The following is an 18845-nucleotide window of genomic DNA, read 5'->3' on the forward strand; positions in this document are numbered from 1 at the left end:
AACTGCCCATTGGAAAAAGGACCATGGTTTGGTGTGTCTGTACCCACTTCCTCTGGGGTGAGCAGTCAGCCCTCTAGGCTATGTCATGGGGGACCTCTCTAACCAATGCTGGCTCCTAACTACAAACAGTGCTGGGGGGGGCACAATAGATCCCATCAATTTTCCCATGGAATAGCATTTCTTTTCTAGCCCCCGCACTGCCATTCAGCCAGCAAGTACAATGTCTTGGCTTTGGCCTTCTCACCCAGGAATACGTGGACCGCATGGTTCCAAGTGGCAGTTTGAAGGGGGCAGTTGCTGGGTGCTGGAGCTACCAGTAGCAGGGGCTCCATCGGAGGAGGGGCAGCATCACAGATGCTCACAAGCAGGACAAATGAGAGGTATAGCAGGAGGGGAGGGAAAGCCCAAAGCTGGGGAAACACCAGCAAGAGACCCTGAGCATCTCCTGGCATTGTGGGTTTGAATGGCTGAGACCTCTCTGGAAAATCCTCAGAGGAGTCCACTTGCCTTTGAGGACATGTGAGGGGGTGTGGAAGTTAGGGTGAGGCACCCTCATTGCCAGTCATTACCACTCCAAGCTGGATGCTTAGCCAGGAGCCCCTAGCTGGCCCTTGTGATGGGAGGGAAGGGTCTGTGACTAGAGGAACTGATGCTAGCTTGTGAGCTTTCTCAATGGGGGTTTTCCAACAGGGAGGGGTTAGCAGAAGATGGCCAATGACTGGCAGTTTGATCCTTAGAACTGAGTTACTGTCTATGTACCGGTCACTCCTCTGGCAGAAGGTGGGTCTAGCTACTCACCTTTAACAGAAGGTGAAGGGGTCACATGATCGGTCTAAGTATCTACTACATATTCATTCCTCCTGTCATGACCTCTTCCATCTAGCAGAGAAAGCTAGAACATAATCCAAGGGCTGGAAGCTGAATCTAAACAAATTCAGACTGGAAGGTGTACATCTCTAACAATGAGGGCAACTCACCATTGGACCAACTTACCCCAACACTGACCATTTTTAAATCAAGATCTGCTTTTGGAATGATTTTGGGGCAGTTCTCTGGCCCATGTTATGCAGGAGTCAGATGAGAAGATCACCGTGGTCCCTTCTCGTCTTGGAAGCTATGAATCTGCTTGCAGCAAAAAAAAAGGCCATAAAAAACCTTTAAGAGGTGGCTTAGAAGGAGCCAGGGCACCATTTTAAGCTAGCAGTAGAAGATCTAGACACCCCAAAAGCCACCCCCCCTATTTCCCTTTGAGATACTTCCCTCATTCGTTGCCTCCTATCTTGGGTCACTCCAGCAGGAACAGAAATGGTTGCAACCTGCCTTTATTAAATGCCACACATCTTCACCACCCTGGATGATACTGGCCCTTGCTAAGGAGCTCTCTAGTTCTGAGGCTCCGGGCCGTACTTGGAGCAAAGCCTCAATTGAGGTGGGGAGGGGGTTAGACCCTTGCAGAGGGCCACTCTAGAGCTAGCAATTCTGGATTTTTGGGAGCCAGGTATCTGTAGCACTCCTCCTCGCAGAAACCTCATGACTAGGCCCTGGCAGAAGCAGACCTGGGAACAGAGATTCTATCCCCTTCACAAAAGGGAATGGGAGGAGCAGGCCAGCAAGGATCATCTACCCTCTGAAGTGTAACCTAACCTTAAGTTAGCCTGGATACAGTGCCCTTGGGTGAGGAAATATCCATGGCACCCTGAACCCCCTAGTTCTGCTGAGCTAACACCAGACACAGATGCAGGTTGACAGAATGCTTCCGTTGACCTAGCTATGATCACTCAAGCAAGCAGAGTTCCTACAGCAACAGAAAAACCCTTCTCTTGTTGTACTCTGGGTATGCTACGGGGCCATAGCTAAGCTGCTGTAGTGCTTCTAGTGTAGACACAGCCCCCTGAGCCTACCTGTGTGACTGCAAATCAGGTGAAGAACTCCCATGCCTAGGATGGGAACAACCCAGTCAACAGCTTAACTCTAAGGGGAAATGACTGCAGGCTGACTGCTAGCAGGGAGTAGCTGGCATGCTCAATAGCCACGCATTGGTCTTAAACCTCTCCCACCTGTGGGTTTCTGAGGGGTAGACCAAATTTCCCTGTGTGCACGGGATAGCTTCTGTAACTGGTAGGGAGAGCTGCACCTACCTCAAGGCAGAACTTGCCTTATGTCTTCTAATCTGAAAGTCCTACTGCTCCCAACTCTCTAGGGATGCTAGGTGAAAATGAGGACAGCCTGTGTTATCTTGAGGGTTACTCCTCTCTGGCATGAGGACACTTGCATAGGACATGTAGGCTTGTTCTGGGAACCAAATGCATGGAAAGGCTCCGGCTTGGTCTGTCCGATTTTGACTGTCCCTCTAACGATGAAATGGCCCCCCTGGGTGCTTTTCTTTCTGAGGCAGATAGAAAATCAGGGCAATAAACTAGCTGGCTGATTGAGAATTTATTAATGACTCCAGAGACAAAGGTGGTAGCTGAGAATTAAAAAAGAAGTAATGCTAGTTGCAGCTGGTCTCTGACAAGAGCAAAGCCCAAGGAGGGTGGCCAAACGCAGCCCTGCTGGAACTGCGTCAGTGGAGTTCCACCAAGGCTGTGGCTGGGCCCTGTCTGGACAGATGAGACCCCATGGCATGTGAGGGCTGAGATGTGCCCTCTGGCCAGGAAAGGGGCTGAATGAGGTCTTTGTGGATCTCAGCTGGAGAAGGTAAAAAGATAGTATGGCTCCGCTACCCTGCCTAGGTGGTTATGACATGGCAGCAAGGAGGAATGAACTAGTATTAAAGAATGGAAGAGCAGGCGCTCTTCGTGATTCCCACGGGCAAGCAGCTGTGGCCGAGCCGGGAAGAAGGGAGGATGCCAGTAGTCATTCAACAATTACAGCAGAGCTGTAGCTCACAAAGGCTTATGCTCAAATAAATTTGTTAGTCTCTAAGGTGCCACAGGTCCTCCTTTTCTTTTTGCAGATCCCCTTGTAAGCTAGGGGTCCTCTTATGGGTCAGCATCCAAGCCCCACACTGCTTGGAGTCAAACTATGCCATTCAGAAGGCTACCAGGAGACCACAGAGTGATGGTGATTTTCTGCAAGCCACAACGCTCCGTCTTTCCACTGGATGTGGGGGGCATTTATCTGCCCGACTTGCGCCTCTAAGGTCTTGTCCCCCTTCTGACCATCTGATGGTTTTGCTACGTGCACCTGCCCACCTGTACAGCTCACACTGAAATGTTTAACAATGATCCCAAAGCACCCCTGTATCGTGGACTTGGCCTGTCCCCTAGCCTGTTGTCTGGGCCAGGTCACGTGATCATTTTCTGTAACGTTACTATCAGGGGGCAGCATGTGAGAGCTGCCTGGGTTTGAAGGCTGTTTTGTATCTCTGCTCCCCCTAGCCAGGACAGAAAGCCATTTCCCCAACAGCATAGAGACTGAGGCCGCACATTTGGAACCCAGGAGCTCCTTGAGGTCTAGGTCCTGTTCTGCCACTGCCTTGCGGGGTGGCCTTGAGCAAGTCTCTTCACCTCTCTAGCTGGCTGGGCCCCAGTCTCTAAAGCGGGGCTAATAATGTATCTCTGTCCCAGGCTGCTGGGAGGATTCCCCGGCTAATGTCTGTACAGCTCTTTAAAGATAAGTACGATGGAAATGCTAATCGCTGCCATGAGCGGGATGCAGTGAGGCGTTTCGCTTGCTGGCTGCTTTGGGTTCCCTCTGCCCATTTCCTAAGAGGAAAGTGAAATGAGCACATTGCTTCTTAGCCCTGCATTTTTTTTTATGACTAAGGGCAGCATCCCTCTCTCCTGCCATCAGAGGTGGCTGAGGGGGGGATCGGATCAGAAGCACCAGAGACTATATAGTATCGGGTGAGTTAGAACATCTGTGGTTTCTTTTCCCTCTAATTAGTCATTAGGGAAAAGAAACCTGGAATCACAATAAACACCTGGATTCTCTTTGAATCTCATAGGGTCCAAATGCAAGATGGCAGGCCCGACTCTAAGTGAAAGCTCTGTGCCCCTCAATGTTACGCCTGCCAAGAATAGTGGGGTTTGGAAGGGTCCTCAGAGGAAGGGCAGAGCCGGCAGAAGCAAAGAGCCGGGAGACACAGAGACGCCAGCCTGCGAGCCCTGTCCCCATTAGAAGCAGCAGAATCTTCAAACCTCAGGGCGAGGAAGCAGTGGACCCTAGACACTTTAGGCTCCCATGCTCTGGAGCCCTGGCACCCAGAGCAGGTGGAAGGTGGAGTCGGACAACAGGGAAGCTGCAGGTCAGGGAATCTCCATTGGACCTGCACTGTTTGGAAATGGCCGTTCAGAAACGCTCCAGACTTCACCATTTTTCCGTTTGATGATCTCGCAGCATGTGGTGATGGAGCTAGATGACATGGGTTATTGTCCTCCCTCTCCTGACTCTTTGGGAGTTGGGTGAGTGAGTCGGCTGTGGGGCCCCAAATTAGGGGACCCGCACCTTTCCCGTATTGGACTTTTAAAAGTGCACGCATTTGGCTGACTAAGAATAGCACCCGCACTTCCACTAATTCAGCTAAAAGGTTTCCAGGCCAATGATCCTCAGGCTTCAGGGTATAAACTGCTCACCAGCTGAGGTCAGGAGGAAATTACCTTCAGTGGTAAAATACTGCACAATAGCTGAGTCTATGGTAGGTGGGAATGGGGCAATGCTTTTCTGGAAGTATCTACTGTCAGAGACAGGGCACTGGGTTAGATGTCCCCCACCCCCACAATATGGTAATCCCTACATTCCTGATGAATCCAACACTATGGGAGGAGAGTGTCCTATTACCTGAAAGCCATGGACCTTCTCCTTGTCATTAGCAGTGTCCTGTAAGTGTGCGAGGCACTGCAGCTGCAATGAAGGTGGGTCTCAGCCATGCCAGCGTGGCTTCTCTTATGATTGGTCTGAATTAACAGAGGTGCAGCATCTCGCAGTACAAAACACACAAACCAGCCTTCCCTTACACTGAGATAAAGGCAGCTCTGACCCCCTTTACTCCAGCTGACCTCACAGATCTGATCTCGTTTTACTCCTCTTTCCGGCTCCCTCTGCTCAGCCAACTCCCGCTGTTCCTTTTTGCAATCTTCCCCCTGACAGCATGAGAGCCTTCTCCTCTGCATTACCCACTGTCTGGAACTGCTTCCCCACGTCTCCAACTCCTCCATCACATTTCAAGTCTCCTTTCTCTTGCACTCCTTCATTTCTCTTTCCGCCAGAATCTTTTAGGACAGTTTGTAAGGCTGATCCTGCACAAAAAGAGGCCCAGCTCCTCCCCCTATTGGAGTTTACCAATGGAAGAAGGATCGGGACCTAAACTTGCATTGTAGAAGCAGTAGCAGCATGGTTTGATATGGAGGAAGCTGGCTGAACTGCCAGGGATCTCTCATCTCTAATGTTTCCCTTTAGGAGACCTGGGGCAAGTCTGTTCCCAAGATGCCTCCACCGATCTGAGTGAGAAACCAGGGTCCTCAGCTGCAATGCGAACCTTTCAAGACTGGAAGAAAGACAACCTCACCCGGATTAAAGCGAGGGCAAAGTCCCTCCGCCTGAAACAGCTGGATGTGGCCAACGCAGTTGATCTTCTCCATGCCTTCTTCCGCCAGTTCTTTAGCTACCTGAATGAATGTCCCGAGAGACCCTACTTCAGGGACGTGAGAGAACTGACGACGGGGAGCAGCTATGAGTTTGGGAAGGTAACAAGGAGAGGGAGGGTAGGCGGTGGGAGCAGTCAGAGCCTTCTAGGGCGACAGCAGCAGGGAAAAGGGGAGGTAGGGAATGAAAGCAGGAAGGAGGGATGAGAAGTGAGAAGGGATGGGATCAAGGGGATGGGTGGAGGAAAGGAGAAGGGGGGATTAGCCTGAAAAGAATTCAGCAGCATCTCCAGTAGGTGACTCTGTCTACAGCTCTTGCCCCCGAATGGGTTTGATGTGCTGCTGAGCCTGCCGATTCCAGATTATATTCAGTACGCTGAGGTGGAGGGGTACGATGGACTCTTCTACACCCTGACTCTGCTGAGAAAGTCCCGCAGCTTTCCAGCTGCCTTCCTGCTGGAGGACGGGCAGACTGTATCCCCTGGGAGCATCATGACGGAATTCCGGCAGCACTTGGATCAGTTCATCAAAGTGTTCTACTCAGGTGAGTGTCCCCGTGCTGGGGCTACCTGGATCCCCCCTTCCACCCTGACCTGTGACATCTCCTGCTCTTCCAGGCCTGAGTCATTCTTAAAATAACAGTGGCTGCAGCATAGCTCAGATAGGGGCTAGGCTGAGACCCACAAGCTCATTTTCACAAGCTCAAGTAGGATTTGAACCCAGGCTTCCAGAGGTGAAAGGCCGAGGTATTAGGCCCTTGAGGATCCTTCATACTACACAGAGATGAGTGTGTTGGACTCCATCTCCTGGGGAAAGCTGTGGGTTCCTCACTAGGAGTCCTTCCCTAAGGGATTTAGTTGAGTTTCTGGTGGGTTTGGTTTCTTTGGCTGACATTGATCTAAACACAAACAAGCCCCTTGATGAATTACTGCCTCTTTCTAAACTCTCCCATTTGTCTGTCCACTGTCTGTCTGGTGCCTCAGTGCCTTTTCCTGGATGGCAGATGAGGCTGGAGAGGAAAAAGCAGAACGGCCCAGCGGTGCCCCTGGTGATGGTGGACAACCGAGGTGACACGTTCATGTCTATTGACCTGGTCCTGGCTCTTGAGATCTCTGGCCAGTGGCCCAGTTCAGACGACGAAGGGATGGACATTAAGCAGTTGTTGGGGGAGAAGGAGCAATATCTGAGGAAGACCCTCTATTTCATTGCTAAACAGGCCCCTGGTCAAGATAACAAAGGTAACTCCCTCACCGGAGCCGCTGGCCACCACCGCATGTTCTCCTGGGAAACTGCTTAGGGATTGAATTGTCAGGCTGAGGCCTGGGGATGGGTGTAGTAGTGTGCAGAGCTGGGACAATGAACACCCCTTCAGGGGTCGGAACCCACACAGCCCGCGGGGCCAGCGCTCCCTCCTGTCTTTTCATAGCACTGCCAGAGCCGCCCGTATGTTCTCTGTAGCCCACTATGGTAAATGCACTGGCCTTAGCTAGTCTCCCAGAAGAAAAGCTGCAGAGAGTCAGCAGATAATATTTCTAGCCCCTGGTGGGGTATGCCGTGCTGAGACAGGGCTTGTATGTTCTGGAGACCTCGGTGGAGCCCATACATAACATGTATTGAGGGAAATTATGTCTCTCCCTTTTCTGTTCAGTTCAAGTCCTCGACCTAGAGCTACCCCACAAGGGAGCAAGAGGCATTCCCAGGAGAGTGGCAGGCGTGGGAGGAGAGGGGGAACCCTGAGCTGGGGAGGGGTAATGCTGGGAAGAGTGAGGAAGCCCTGGGAACCAGCGAGGGATGGGGGTGAGCCAGTGGCCTGGGGCTGTTTTATGAGCTTCACAGTTAGGGGTGACTTCTCAGGCAACACTGGAACCAAAAATACATTACAAATGATCCTATTTCCACATCACCTGCACAGTGTCCTCTGTTGCCCTGGCTTCTGTGCCCAGCTGCGGGGGGGCGTAGGCTGACACCAGGGTTGCTGTTATTTCAGAGACCTGGAAAATTTCTTTCTCTCATGTGGAAAAGGAGATTTTGAAGAGCCACACCAGCACCCGGAAGTGTCAGACGACCAAGTGCCGCAGGTACGTGCATGTGGCAAACCACTGCCACACCAAGTATGTCCGCAAGTCTGGAAAGCCAGGGCTGGGCCAGAGGTCTTTGTATCCCCCAGTTCTGGTCGAGACAGGCCAGACTAACATCAGGTTTTGTTGGAAATAGTTTACTTTCTTTGCCCTGGAAATCCTGACTTGAACCTGGACCCTCTTCTGTTAAGTACTTAGAGATCCTTGCATAGCAGGTGCTATGAAATGTAAAGCATTGCCATCAGCTGGGAGATTGAGTGTCTAGAGCACAGGGCTGGGAATCTGGACTCCTGGATTCTATTTCTCTCTCTGCCACTGGCTCACTGCAGGGCCTCGGGCAAGTCACAGCACCTGTCTGTGCCTCAGTTTCCCCCCCCTATAAAATGGGGGTAATGATCTTGATTTGATCCTCAATTTGGGATCCTCAGCCGGAAGGTGCAAATGAAGTATAAAGTATTATTAATGAACATGATGATGCATTTGAAGTATATTCATTTCCCTTTACAGCTAGTTAGGCGTGATCTATGCTCAACTTCTATCGAAAGTGAAATAGCTGAAACTTCAATAGTGATTTAAAAACAACAACCAACAACTACTGAGCTAATAAGGCCTATACTGAAATCAATACTCTGTCACTTGCTTCAGCTGCATTACCTCCCCTCTTCTCCATGCAGACCTCGTTAATTAGAGCCCAATCCTCCAAACACTATTACTGAGCATAATGCTTACTTTTCTGAGTAATCCCATCCGTCAATGAGACTGCTCATGGTATGCCTGGCAGTAAGCATTTGCAAGATTGGGCCCATTGACTGTCAGCTCTCTGGGGCAGGGACCTTGGGCTAGATTCTGCTCTCAGTTACACCTGCATAAATTTAGTGTTGCTATATTTACCTTCATTGACTTACTCTGTGGAAGCAGCATTTGTCCCCTTTTTTATGTTCTTGTAGGTCAAATGTCTATCACACTGTGGCCCCCAGGCCCTTACTTAGGCAAAATTCCCACTGAGGTCAAAGCCTGAATTAAAACAGAGTAAGGAGCTTGGGATTTGACCCAATAGTAACAGAAATTGCTAATGCCAAGAATGTGGCTTTCCCTTCTCTAGGCCAGAATGTCTGCAGATGCTGGAAAGTCTTTTGGGAGTCCTGAAGACAGAGCACCCCTTGGAACTGGCTCCTTTGAGTTCCTACCATGCTGAGACCTCTTTCTTTCACACGCTGCTGGAATGGAAGCAGGACCAGGACGGGAACCCATCCAGTGTTGCTCCCTGTTTTGAAAGGGTCCGGGCCAATTTCATTCAGCAGGTGGCAACCGCTCACCTGCCTCATTTTTTCATTCCCAAATGCAACCTGTTTGGCACCAAATTCTTTCCACACAATGACCTGAAGTTTCTGCTGGCGCGCTTAAGAGAGAAGCAAAAAGAGAAGCAGTCAACCACTGTGTCCCGAAAGAAGAAGGTCACAGCCCCGCCACTGCTGGATGCTGATATGAGCTGGCCTCTAATGATCACTGTGGGTCTGATGGTTCTGGTGTCGATTGGACTCTCCCACTTTGGGACTTAAAGATTCTGAGCGCCTACCTTTCTATTTGTAAGGACTTAGGAGTCTGCTGGGAAGTGAATTGTTAGTAAGTGTGACAGGACGCACAAGAGCTACACAATCTACCACATTGCAGGATCCAGTTATAACACCGCTGTTCCTCAGACATGATAAAAACACACCCCGTAACGTGGCTAGGATCAAAGCGTGTTTAAACTGTGCGCCTGAACTTTGCAGGGATCTAGCCCGGTTCAGGAGTATGGTAATAACACGATTCCATCCTGTCTATGCTGCAAGACCAAACCATGTTTTAACTGTGCTATAACGCAGTCCTGCAACGTGGGAGCTTTGGGTAGCCTAGCTACACTCTAACTAAATCTGCTTGCAGATGAATCCAATACAGTATATTATTTTAAAACTACTTGGCAATAAGCAGATGTTGGTTTGTGTGTTCTGTCCTCCTGGAGTTAGGTCTTGTCTACACTTACAGTGCTGCAGCACCAGTGCAGCTGAACTGTTGCATGAAGACACTACCTACGCCGACAGGAAAGCTTCTCCCATCCATATAGGTACCCCCCAAGAGGTGGTAGCTATGTCCATGGGAGAAGCCCTCCCACAGCACTGTCTATACCTGGAATTCAGCTGGAATGACTGCATCACTCAGGGGTGGGGCTTTGTAGTGTAGACCAGGGCTAACTAGTCTAAGTTTGTAGTGTAGACCAGGGCTTACTAGTCTACATGCAAAATTCACCAACAGCATTTCTCCAAGTCTCTGCCATTCCCTGTCCAGCTGCTGGAACTGTGGAATCACCAAATCTCATAACCCAACCTCAATAGGATTTGAAACACGAAGTTGGCATTTTATGCACTAGCCGACACGCTCTTTAGTTACTAGTCACAAAAGCTGGAAAGTATTTTAGCCACCCTATTTTTTCCACTTCAGTAACAGAACTATTGAGAATGAATCCAGAACAGGTGTGTGATGTAATGTAAAGGCTCCTGTCATGCTCCCAGCCCAGCGCCTGTGTCACGTCTCTTGATCTGTCCTGAAGGTTTTTCTTGTAATTTCCTGAAAATGAAAAATAAAAATGGAAACAAAGGTTTGAAATGTTCCACCCTGGCTTGCCTGGATGATGTTAAGACCTAATAATGATTCTGTTCTCTCCAGTAATCTACGTGTGCTTGTAACACGCCCATCGCCACTGTTACCCACCCAGTACCTTTCAAGGATTTAAAAGTAACAACATTCTCTCTCTTCCTGCCCAGACTGGAGGGGGAATGGCCTATGAGTTTGGGGAGTGTGCTGTGTTTAGTGCCCATCGCTGTGGTATCTGGGCTCCTTAGAAGGCAGAAGCAGAGTCACTGGAGAGCTGTGTGCGGCTCCCATCCCCAGCGGGACCCTGTTTTCTATACCTAAAAATGATCCATGATTTGTCTAAACTCAGGAGTCAGACATCACAAGCCCAGCAGCACAGGAGGGGGCGTCCCACTGCAGAGCCCCACGGTGGGTGGTGGCCACTGTTCTGGGACACTGGGCAACTCCAGCTTATGGCTCCCAGCTGTGCTGGGGGCAACTAAGGTGACCAGAGGTCCCAGTTTTATAGGGACAGTCCCGATATTCGGGGCTTTGTCTTATATAGGCGCCCATTACCCCCCTGCCCTGATTGTTCACACTCGCTAGCTGGTATCTGGTCACCCTAGGGGCAGAAGGGCCTGGGAGCACCCAGCCCTGGGCTGAGGTTCCTCCTAAGCTTAGGGACGGAGGGGGGAGCTGTTCAGAGCCAGGTGCAGGGCCGCCCTCCGGCCGCAGGGGACAGCAGCGGCCCCTCAGCCTGGGCGTCTCTCCCGCCTGCCGCCTCTATGGGGCAGCCGGTCTGGGCTGCCGATTAAGATCCCGTTCCGGAGCTCTCGCGATCTCTTCCACGCCTCCATCATGGCGGTGAGTAGCCGCGGCCTGCAGGAGCGGGCTGGGGGAGGCTTGTCAATCCGCCGCCATCCTCCCCCGGCCGGGGCTGGCCGGGCCGGGCGCCTGCTCAGGCGGGTGGGAGAAGGGCTGTGGGTTCCTGAGGGGCCAACGTGGGGAGGTTCCGGAGTCTCCCCCGCTTGGGAGGCCTCTTCCGTGGGGCCAGGTGCCCTGAAACCTGTCCCCCCTCCTGCGGAGCCCGGGACCCGCATTGCTATGGAGCCCGGGACTGACAGCCCCCGCCATGCAGTGGGTACCCTCAGTGGTGGGGCGCCCTGCCTCAGAGCTTGGGCCTGAACCTCCCCCACCCAAATCTTGCCCCTTTGCTGGGATTGGTGCTCTTACCTGCCCTGGCCTAGGGTTAAACCCTCACGTTCCCCTTCCCGTGGGATGTGAACTGCCCCCCCACCCATCCACAGAGCTATAGTCTGAATCCCTGGCCTCCCCTTCGCAGGCTTGCTGGGGGGCTCAAGGCTGCCCCAAACCCCCTTCTTGCCCTATAGCTCTCATGCCTGCTTTGAACACTGGCCCTGCAGTTAAGCTCTGTGGGGTGGTTGCATCTGTACAAATTGAATGGGAAGTGCTGGGCACTGCCTAGTACAGAATTCCCTTGCCCCCTGGATTGGAGTGTGGGAGGAGCACATATAGGGTGGAAGGGTGTCAGGAAAGCCAGGGCTAGTACTCCAGCTGGGTTAGAAGGAGGCTTGTCTCTATCAGCTGTATGTATTTTCTCTCTACAGCAAGATCAGGGTGAGAAGGAGAACCCCATGCGTGAGCTGCGCATCCGCAAACTCTGTCTCAACATTTGTGTTGGGGAAAGTGGTGACAGACTCACCCGGGCAGCCAAAGTGCTGGAGCAGCTCACAGGCCAGACTCCTGTCTTCTCAAAGGGTAAGTCATTGCTTCTGTGGGCCATCCGTAGGGTTTATCCCTCCAGGTCAGGGGAGAGGTATGTGGGGAGGGTGGTATAGAGAAGCCTGCACTATCTGTGCCTGTTATGTGAATAAAGGCCTTAAATCGCCCCTTCTACCACTGCATAAAACTCTATTAGATTTTAACTTTTACTGTTGCCCTTTCCTCCCTCTAAATATGGTGTCAAAAACAGTGTTGGAGTTTTTTTGCTTCAGTCTTATTAAAGCAAGAAACATGTTCCAGTCTGACTGAAAGCCATTGGAATAGCCCCGTGAGAGCAACTGACTGTGTGGGTTTGTCTCCCGCAGCTCGATATACTGTCAGATCCTTTGGAATCAGGAGAAATGAAAAGATTGCCGTTCACTGCACAGTTCGTGGGGCCAAAGCAGAGGAGATTCTGGAGAAAGGGTTGAAGGTGAGAATCTTGACTGCTCTAGCTGTTCATGTGGCTTGTTAAAAGCTTGCATGAACTTGAAGTTAGTGTAAACAAAATAATCTGTGTATTTAACAGCACTTTAAAATTGATGATTTACACTGTTCCCCTGTGTGGTCATTAGTTTCTCCCTTGTAAAAAAAAAACAAAAAAAAAACCTTAAACACACACGGGAGCAGAAAGTCACTTATCAATTTCCAGAACAGTTTTTTAAAAACTTCCGGACATACTGTTAAGTGATGCTGTATGAAACTGGAATTTGAAAAAAATTAGTTTTAAAAGAATAATTCAGTTGTGTGTCCCCCTAAGGGTATGTCTACATTGCAGTCAAAAGTGTGACTGCAGTACCTGTAGACATACCGGAGTTAGCTTTGTTCTAGCTATCTCAAATAGCAGTGAAGCTGCAGTAGCATGGGCTATACAAAGGCACCTGCTAGAGTACGTACTGGTACTCAGGTGGGTTTGTCACCTGGACTACTGTTGTTGTTCAGGCTTGCTTGGGTGTGTCTACAATTGCTGCAGTCACAACTCTGCAGTGTAGACATACCCTGAATTTGTTAGGACAGAGTTGGTGCAGGTGCCTCTTCAACTTTGGAGAGCTCAGACCCTGCTCAAGGTGCAAGGTCTCAGATGGGTTCATGACGTCTCTGTAGACAATGTTGTATCTGTCAGTATCACCTGCAATATTAGATGTTAAAAGATCTAAACTATGCATATACAGAGTAACAATACAGACATAGACATTTAGTAATGTTTCTTATGATGTAGAGTTTCTGCCGTTTTCTGTAAATTTTTGTAATCTATCATTGCAGCTTGCATGAAGTGTCCTGTGCTAACAATCCTCCTGGCTTTAAAAGTGATCAGGGTGCTTACTAGGACTCTAGGCTTCGTTAGGCACTTGTTGGTAGTTAAGATTCTTAGCCCTGTGTGTGCAATCTGGGCAGCCCTCTGTGACGCCGCCTTTGTTGGTGTGACTGCCAGATGGGTGAAGAGGCCCGAATCTGCTGGATAATACCCTTTAGCTCTTGCCAGGAGCTGTTTGGTTCCCAAGTGGATCCTGTTGCAGCTCAGTGGAAAAAGCAGGACTCTGTTTGGAAAGACATAGAATGTAACTGGCTCTAAATGGATTTCAGGTGCGAGAGTATGAGTTGAGGAAAAACAACTTTTCAGACACTGGGAACTTTGGCTTTGGAATCCAGGAGCACATTGATCTGGGAATTAAATATGATCCCAGCATTGGCATCTATGGCCTGGACTTCTATGTGGTATGTATGCTTTACTTCCTTGTCTCTGCCAGCTTTGTCCCAGTGCTAGAGAGGTCACCTCTGGGTGCTCCAGAATAGCAGAAAGGTGTGGGCCAATGGGAAAGTCAGAACTGTCTTAAATGTCGGTATGCTGGGGAGGAAGATGGAAAAGTGAGGTTTTTGTAGCTCTCTGCTTACAAAGAGGACACTAAACTCCTTGGGCTCAGCCAAATCAGCCAGAACATAACTTCGTAGCCAGCAGCAGAGAATGTTTTACTCTAGGTTTCATTGAGACTAGGTGCTCTGCTTAGGTGGGTATAGCGTAGGAAGACCCACTGGTATTTAACATGAAACATGTTTGCCTAATCCTGTCTGAAGATGAGTAAAACTAACAAAGTTACTGGTGCGCTAGAGATGGTGACCTTGGAGAGGAACAGCTGAGCTGAATTTTGCTTTATCTTCATGGCATCTTTGCTCTTCAGACAATGTAATAAAGAGTGTCTGGCACATCTGAAGGTGCAGCTCTCCAGGCCTCGGGATTTGTGAGAATTTAGGCAGGCAGGCTGGCTTCTAGTATCCACTAGGCTGTGTATTTTGTATTCTAAAACTTGAGTTCGCCTCTTGGCTTCTTTGTTTTGCCCATGTGCTAATATATAAAGACCAGTCCTTCCCTGAGTAGGAAGTCGCTCTGGTCCCTCCATGGCTGATGCACAGTGCAGAGAACAAGGCCATCACAAACCTCACCACCTTCTTCTCCAAGTGCAAAGTGCATGTCTTTGACCTGGCCTTCTCTAACCTAAATACATACGGTTTAAATATCCATGTTGATATCAAAACAAGAAACTCCATTGCATGCTTTTCCTGTTGAGAGGATGGGGACCAGGCACATGATAGATGTTAGTCGCATGGCTGAGTGTGCTACTGGAAAGCAGTTAGCTACTATTGTGATGAGCACAGTATACATTTCTGTAGTATAGAATAGCTAACTCAGGATGTGCATACTTTCCTATTTCAAAAAGTGACATTCCCCTTTTCTACAGAACAGGCACCACAAGGTTGGCAGCAGTGCCAGCATGTTCCTTTTCCACTGCTCTCCAAATATGCTTCAGCAGTGACGTAGAGGGAGAACCACTTTAGCCATGTGTTTACTGCGGGAAAAACATGAACTAAAGCATATTGACACATTTAAAAACACCATTTTTCCTAGTTAAGATGAGTCCTTAGAGTGAGAAGGTAACTAAGTCTCCAGGGCTCATTCTTTGGTTCCTCTGCTGAGACTGTGCCAGCATAATGACTTATGGGGCTTGCGGTCCACTAAGAACTGATTTTATCAAGTCACTTCACATAGGTTGCCGAATACCATCACAGTAGTAGCTTTTGATCTCCTTTGGGACCAGTGGCCTACAGGTACAGTTGCCATTAGAGGGTCTATTTCTTGCTTGGGTTTTAGTGCAGACAACAATACAAATGTCACTTTGATGGAGAATCTTTTCTCTCCATATGATGAGTCTTGAAAAAGAGTCTTGAACTGCCTCTTCAGATATTAAAAAGTGCTGTCTGTCTACTCCAGGTTCTGGGCAGGCCGGGCTTCAGCATTGCTGACAAGAAGCGCAAAACCGGCTCCATTGGAGCCAAGCACAGAATTGGGAAGGAGGAGGCCATGCGTTGGTTCCAGCAGAAGGTAAGCACCGACCTCATTTTCAAGTCAATCAAGCTATTCAGCGGCCTAGTGAGCTACCTCAAATACAGCCTGCTTGCTCTTGCTGACCCAATCTGTGATCTTCTAGTGAAAAGTGCTGACACACTGCTGAGCTGTGATGTGAGCATCTCATTAGCATGGGATTTTGAAGAGAGCAGAAGCATCTCTGAAGTGAAGGGTTTTCACTCCTTAGCTTTCCTCCTTTTGTGTTGGAAACCTGAAGCATAAAGATCGGCACCTTGACTGCAAGAAAGCGCCTCCGAAGCAAATCTGCTTATAAAGCATTTAAACAGGTGATTGTTAAAGGATAGTCCTAGGTGCAGGTTTCACTGCAGTCTGGTGAATTCCAGAAGTAGAATACTGTTCTACTGGTCTCCGTTCCCGAAGATGTTTTGCTGTATCCACAATCTGGGACCAAGATCCCCAGGTAGACAACTACAGATCTGACTATGGGGATTGAAAATCTGCAGGTGTAGACACACTCAAAGGAAACAGCAAATTAGATGGGCTACAGTTGCCTCAGTCCCAATACCCTGATTCCCATGGACTGCTGGTCCCACGTTCCAGGCTCTTACACGATCAGAGGGGCACCTTCTGTGACTGCTGCTATGAAAGAAATATGTAGACAATGCTGGTGAGGAGGTGCCTTGTGCAGTGAATAGCATCTGTCCTGCTAGCTAGTCTGTATATAGCAGAGGAATGACGTTCACTTTTTTTAATTGTTTAAAACAATTGTATGAAATGGGGGTTTACGTTCAATTTCTCGCTTGCATTTCTGTGGTTGGGATAGGCCCCATGGCATGTAGACTCTGTTCTACATATTGGGTGGCCGAAGCTGAAAGTTATTTAACCCTGATTTCTAGGCCCAAGGATTCATGTAATAGTTGTGACCTGCAAAGGGGAAAACTGCTTTGTTTTTTTCCACTTGAGAAATGTGCTGCCTTTTTACGTGAGCAGTGTTGGGTCTTCCCTGTCCTTGCTGAGGGCGTAGAACTGTTCTGCTGATGTCTCCAATTGAGCAGGCAGGATTTCTAGTCACTGTCTAAATATTGTGGGGTCTTTCTTATTTAGCGAAACTCCTGGCAAACACTTGTGAGCAAAGCTTCATATGAGTTTCAACATTCCATTGAGGCGTGAACTCCCAGTGCTGTTCGAGCAAACCCAGGAAATCTTTACGTGATGATTGTAAAGCAGCCTAAAGGCCTCTCGAGAGACACCTGTTGTGCTGTCTTTATCCACCATAAAGAGGCAGAAAGGCTTCCAAATCCAATTTTGTCATTGTGCAGGTCACCTTTAACTTACTCTACAACAGGGATTCTCAAACGTCATTGCACTGCAACCCCATTCTGACAACAAAAATTATTACACGATCCCAGGAGGAGGGGACCGAAGTCTGAGCCCGCCCGGGGAGGCAAAGCCCAAGCCCCACTGTCCTGTGCAAGGGGTCTAAAACTGAAGCCCAAGAGCTTCAGCCCCAGGCAGAGTACCTGTAACCTGAGCCCCGCCACCCAGGGCTGAAGCCCTCGGGTTTCGACCCCAGGAAGTCTAAGCCAGCTCTGGGGTCCCCATTAAAATGGGGTCATGACCCACAGTTTGAGATCTGCTGCCCTACAACATGCTGTCCTCTAACAGATTCATTCCACTGAGCTGTGGGCAAACAAGACCTGGTCTACAAACTATTGGGCAAGTTTTGGGTGTCTCTTTGGCCTGAAGCATCTAGACCATGGTAGAAGCAAGTTCAGCTATTCAGTAGGGTTGTACTTTAAAGACTGCCTGTAAGCCGTGGGCGGACTCACAGGCCAGGACTGTCTAAATGAAACCAACGCTGGAATTCACTTCCATGTCCACTTTCTTACGACAGGTTTATTAATAAACATGATGAAAGGTTGATATATTTGGTAATGGAGACCTTTCCCACTTTCTGCAGCTGGAATGGGGAAGAACAAACCTCCTTTCACCATCATGTAGGTCCCATTAGCCCTTTTCTAGCTGCTCTGGAAAGACCCAGGCCTGAGCTTCCCTGACCTCTGGAATATGTCTGCTGCCCCTGTTAAGAGGCATGTGGCCTTCTCTGGCTACCTGTAAGGCCGTGTGCTTGCCCATTCCTGAGCATGTGTCCTGTGACTACAGCTTCCAGTTACAAGAGCTGTAACGTGCACACTGGGATGCTCACATGTGCCCCAAGGCCCAGTGCCCTGTTACAAACCCAGTCAGATTAAATCTTTTTCTCAGTGGGGAGAGAGGACTTCCTCACCTAATTAACACTTCAAATAATTGAAATTGAATCCCCCTTATTACCAGATCCCAAGCTTTTCACTTGGACAAAACCTCCTTCCATTGATATGTATAGTAATTTTGTGGGAGTAAGCATTTGCAGGGTCAGCCTTCTGCAACGTTCCTGCCACTAAAGCTAAGATGCAAAGAGTAAGTCATTCAAAGAGACTAGTTTTCACTTGTTCAGAGGTTGTTTTACCTCCTGGTTTGTTCTGCTGTCATGTCTGGCTTGCAAACAGAATTCTAGGCAGCCTTTTTTTTTTTTTTTTTTTTTTTTAAAGCCTTTCATTGGAAATGCATTTCTGGGAATGTCTTTTTCTGCACTTAGCTTTTGTAAAAAAACTTCATTTTCACAGCCTACGTCTTTTGGGTCAAACTGATCTGATTGACAGATCACTATTAAAGGAACACTAAACAGAAAATAAGATGGAAAGTCAGGTTCCTTGTTCACTTTGCAGACTGTAAATTTGGACGATCGGAGTCTTACTGTAAGTCACATCTGTGACATGATATAGGTGGTGACCCTAGTCTCCTCTTCGGCACAACCACAGCCCTGACTGGCCCTTATTTCTGACGCTCCCTTTTCTCTCTCTTTCAGTACGATGGCATCATCCTTCCAGGCAAATGAGCAGTTCCAGTTACCAAAAATGCTAATAAAAATTTCTAACATTTAACTTGCTGCTGTGCATTTTGTGACTGGCTCCTCACCCCTCCTCACCATAAGCTGCTGGAACTTGAAGCCGATCAAACTGGAGAGGAGAGCAGACCCGCACTGGTGCGATTGCAGTGTGCAGCAGAGATGGCCAGTCAGTGCTGTGCTCTTGGAATGGGAGTTGCTGTCCAGATGGTAGAACCACACGGTGTGACTGAAGAGAACTTCACTCCATTTCTGTGCTGGCCAAGGGGGGAAGCTACGGATAACATTTAAAACCTAGTTCCATGGGCAGAGGATGGGTAACCAGACAGTGTGAAAGTAGAACTAGAGCAAGATTTGTGAAGCATTTAGGGACTGAGCTATAGCTCTAAGTAGGGAGAAAATAAAATCTAACCTCCATGATCTGATCCTAAAAGGCCGCCTAGCATGGGGTGTTGAGGTTAGTGCCGCTTGGGAACTTAAGAGGG

The 18845-nt window shown here is 49.1% G+C and overlaps 1 protein-coding gene across 2 annotated transcripts; it reads left to right on the top strand.

Moving 5' to 3' along the window:
- Positions 1-11045: 11045 nt before the first annotated feature.
- On the top strand, positions 11046-18397 carry RPL11 (ribosomal protein L11). Of its 2 annotated transcripts, none has more exons than XM_073317415.1 (6): positions 11046-11137; positions 11902-12052; positions 12382-12488; positions 13640-13771; positions 15321-15431; positions 18322-18397. In XM_073317415.1, the coding sequence occupies exons 1-6, from the start codon at positions 11132-11134 to the stop codon at positions 18349-18351; spliced, it is 537 nt and encodes a 178-aa protein (XP_073173516.1). In that variant the 5' UTR covers positions 11046-11131; the 3' UTR covers positions 18352-18397. The 2 variants fall into 2 exon arrangements, with proteins under 2 accessions (XP_073173516.1, XP_073173515.1); XM_073317414.1 differs by lacking the exon at positions 11046-11137 and adding an exon at positions 11363-11410.
- The last annotated feature ends 448 nt before the right edge of the window (positions 18398-18845 follow it).

The sequence above is a fragment of the Lepidochelys kempii genome, chromosome 19 (assembly GCF_965140285.1).
Source record: "Lepidochelys kempii isolate rLepKem1 chromosome 19, rLepKem1.hap1, whole genome shotgun sequence".
NCBI lineage: Eukaryota > Metazoa > Chordata > Testudines > Cheloniidae > Lepidochelys > Lepidochelys kempii.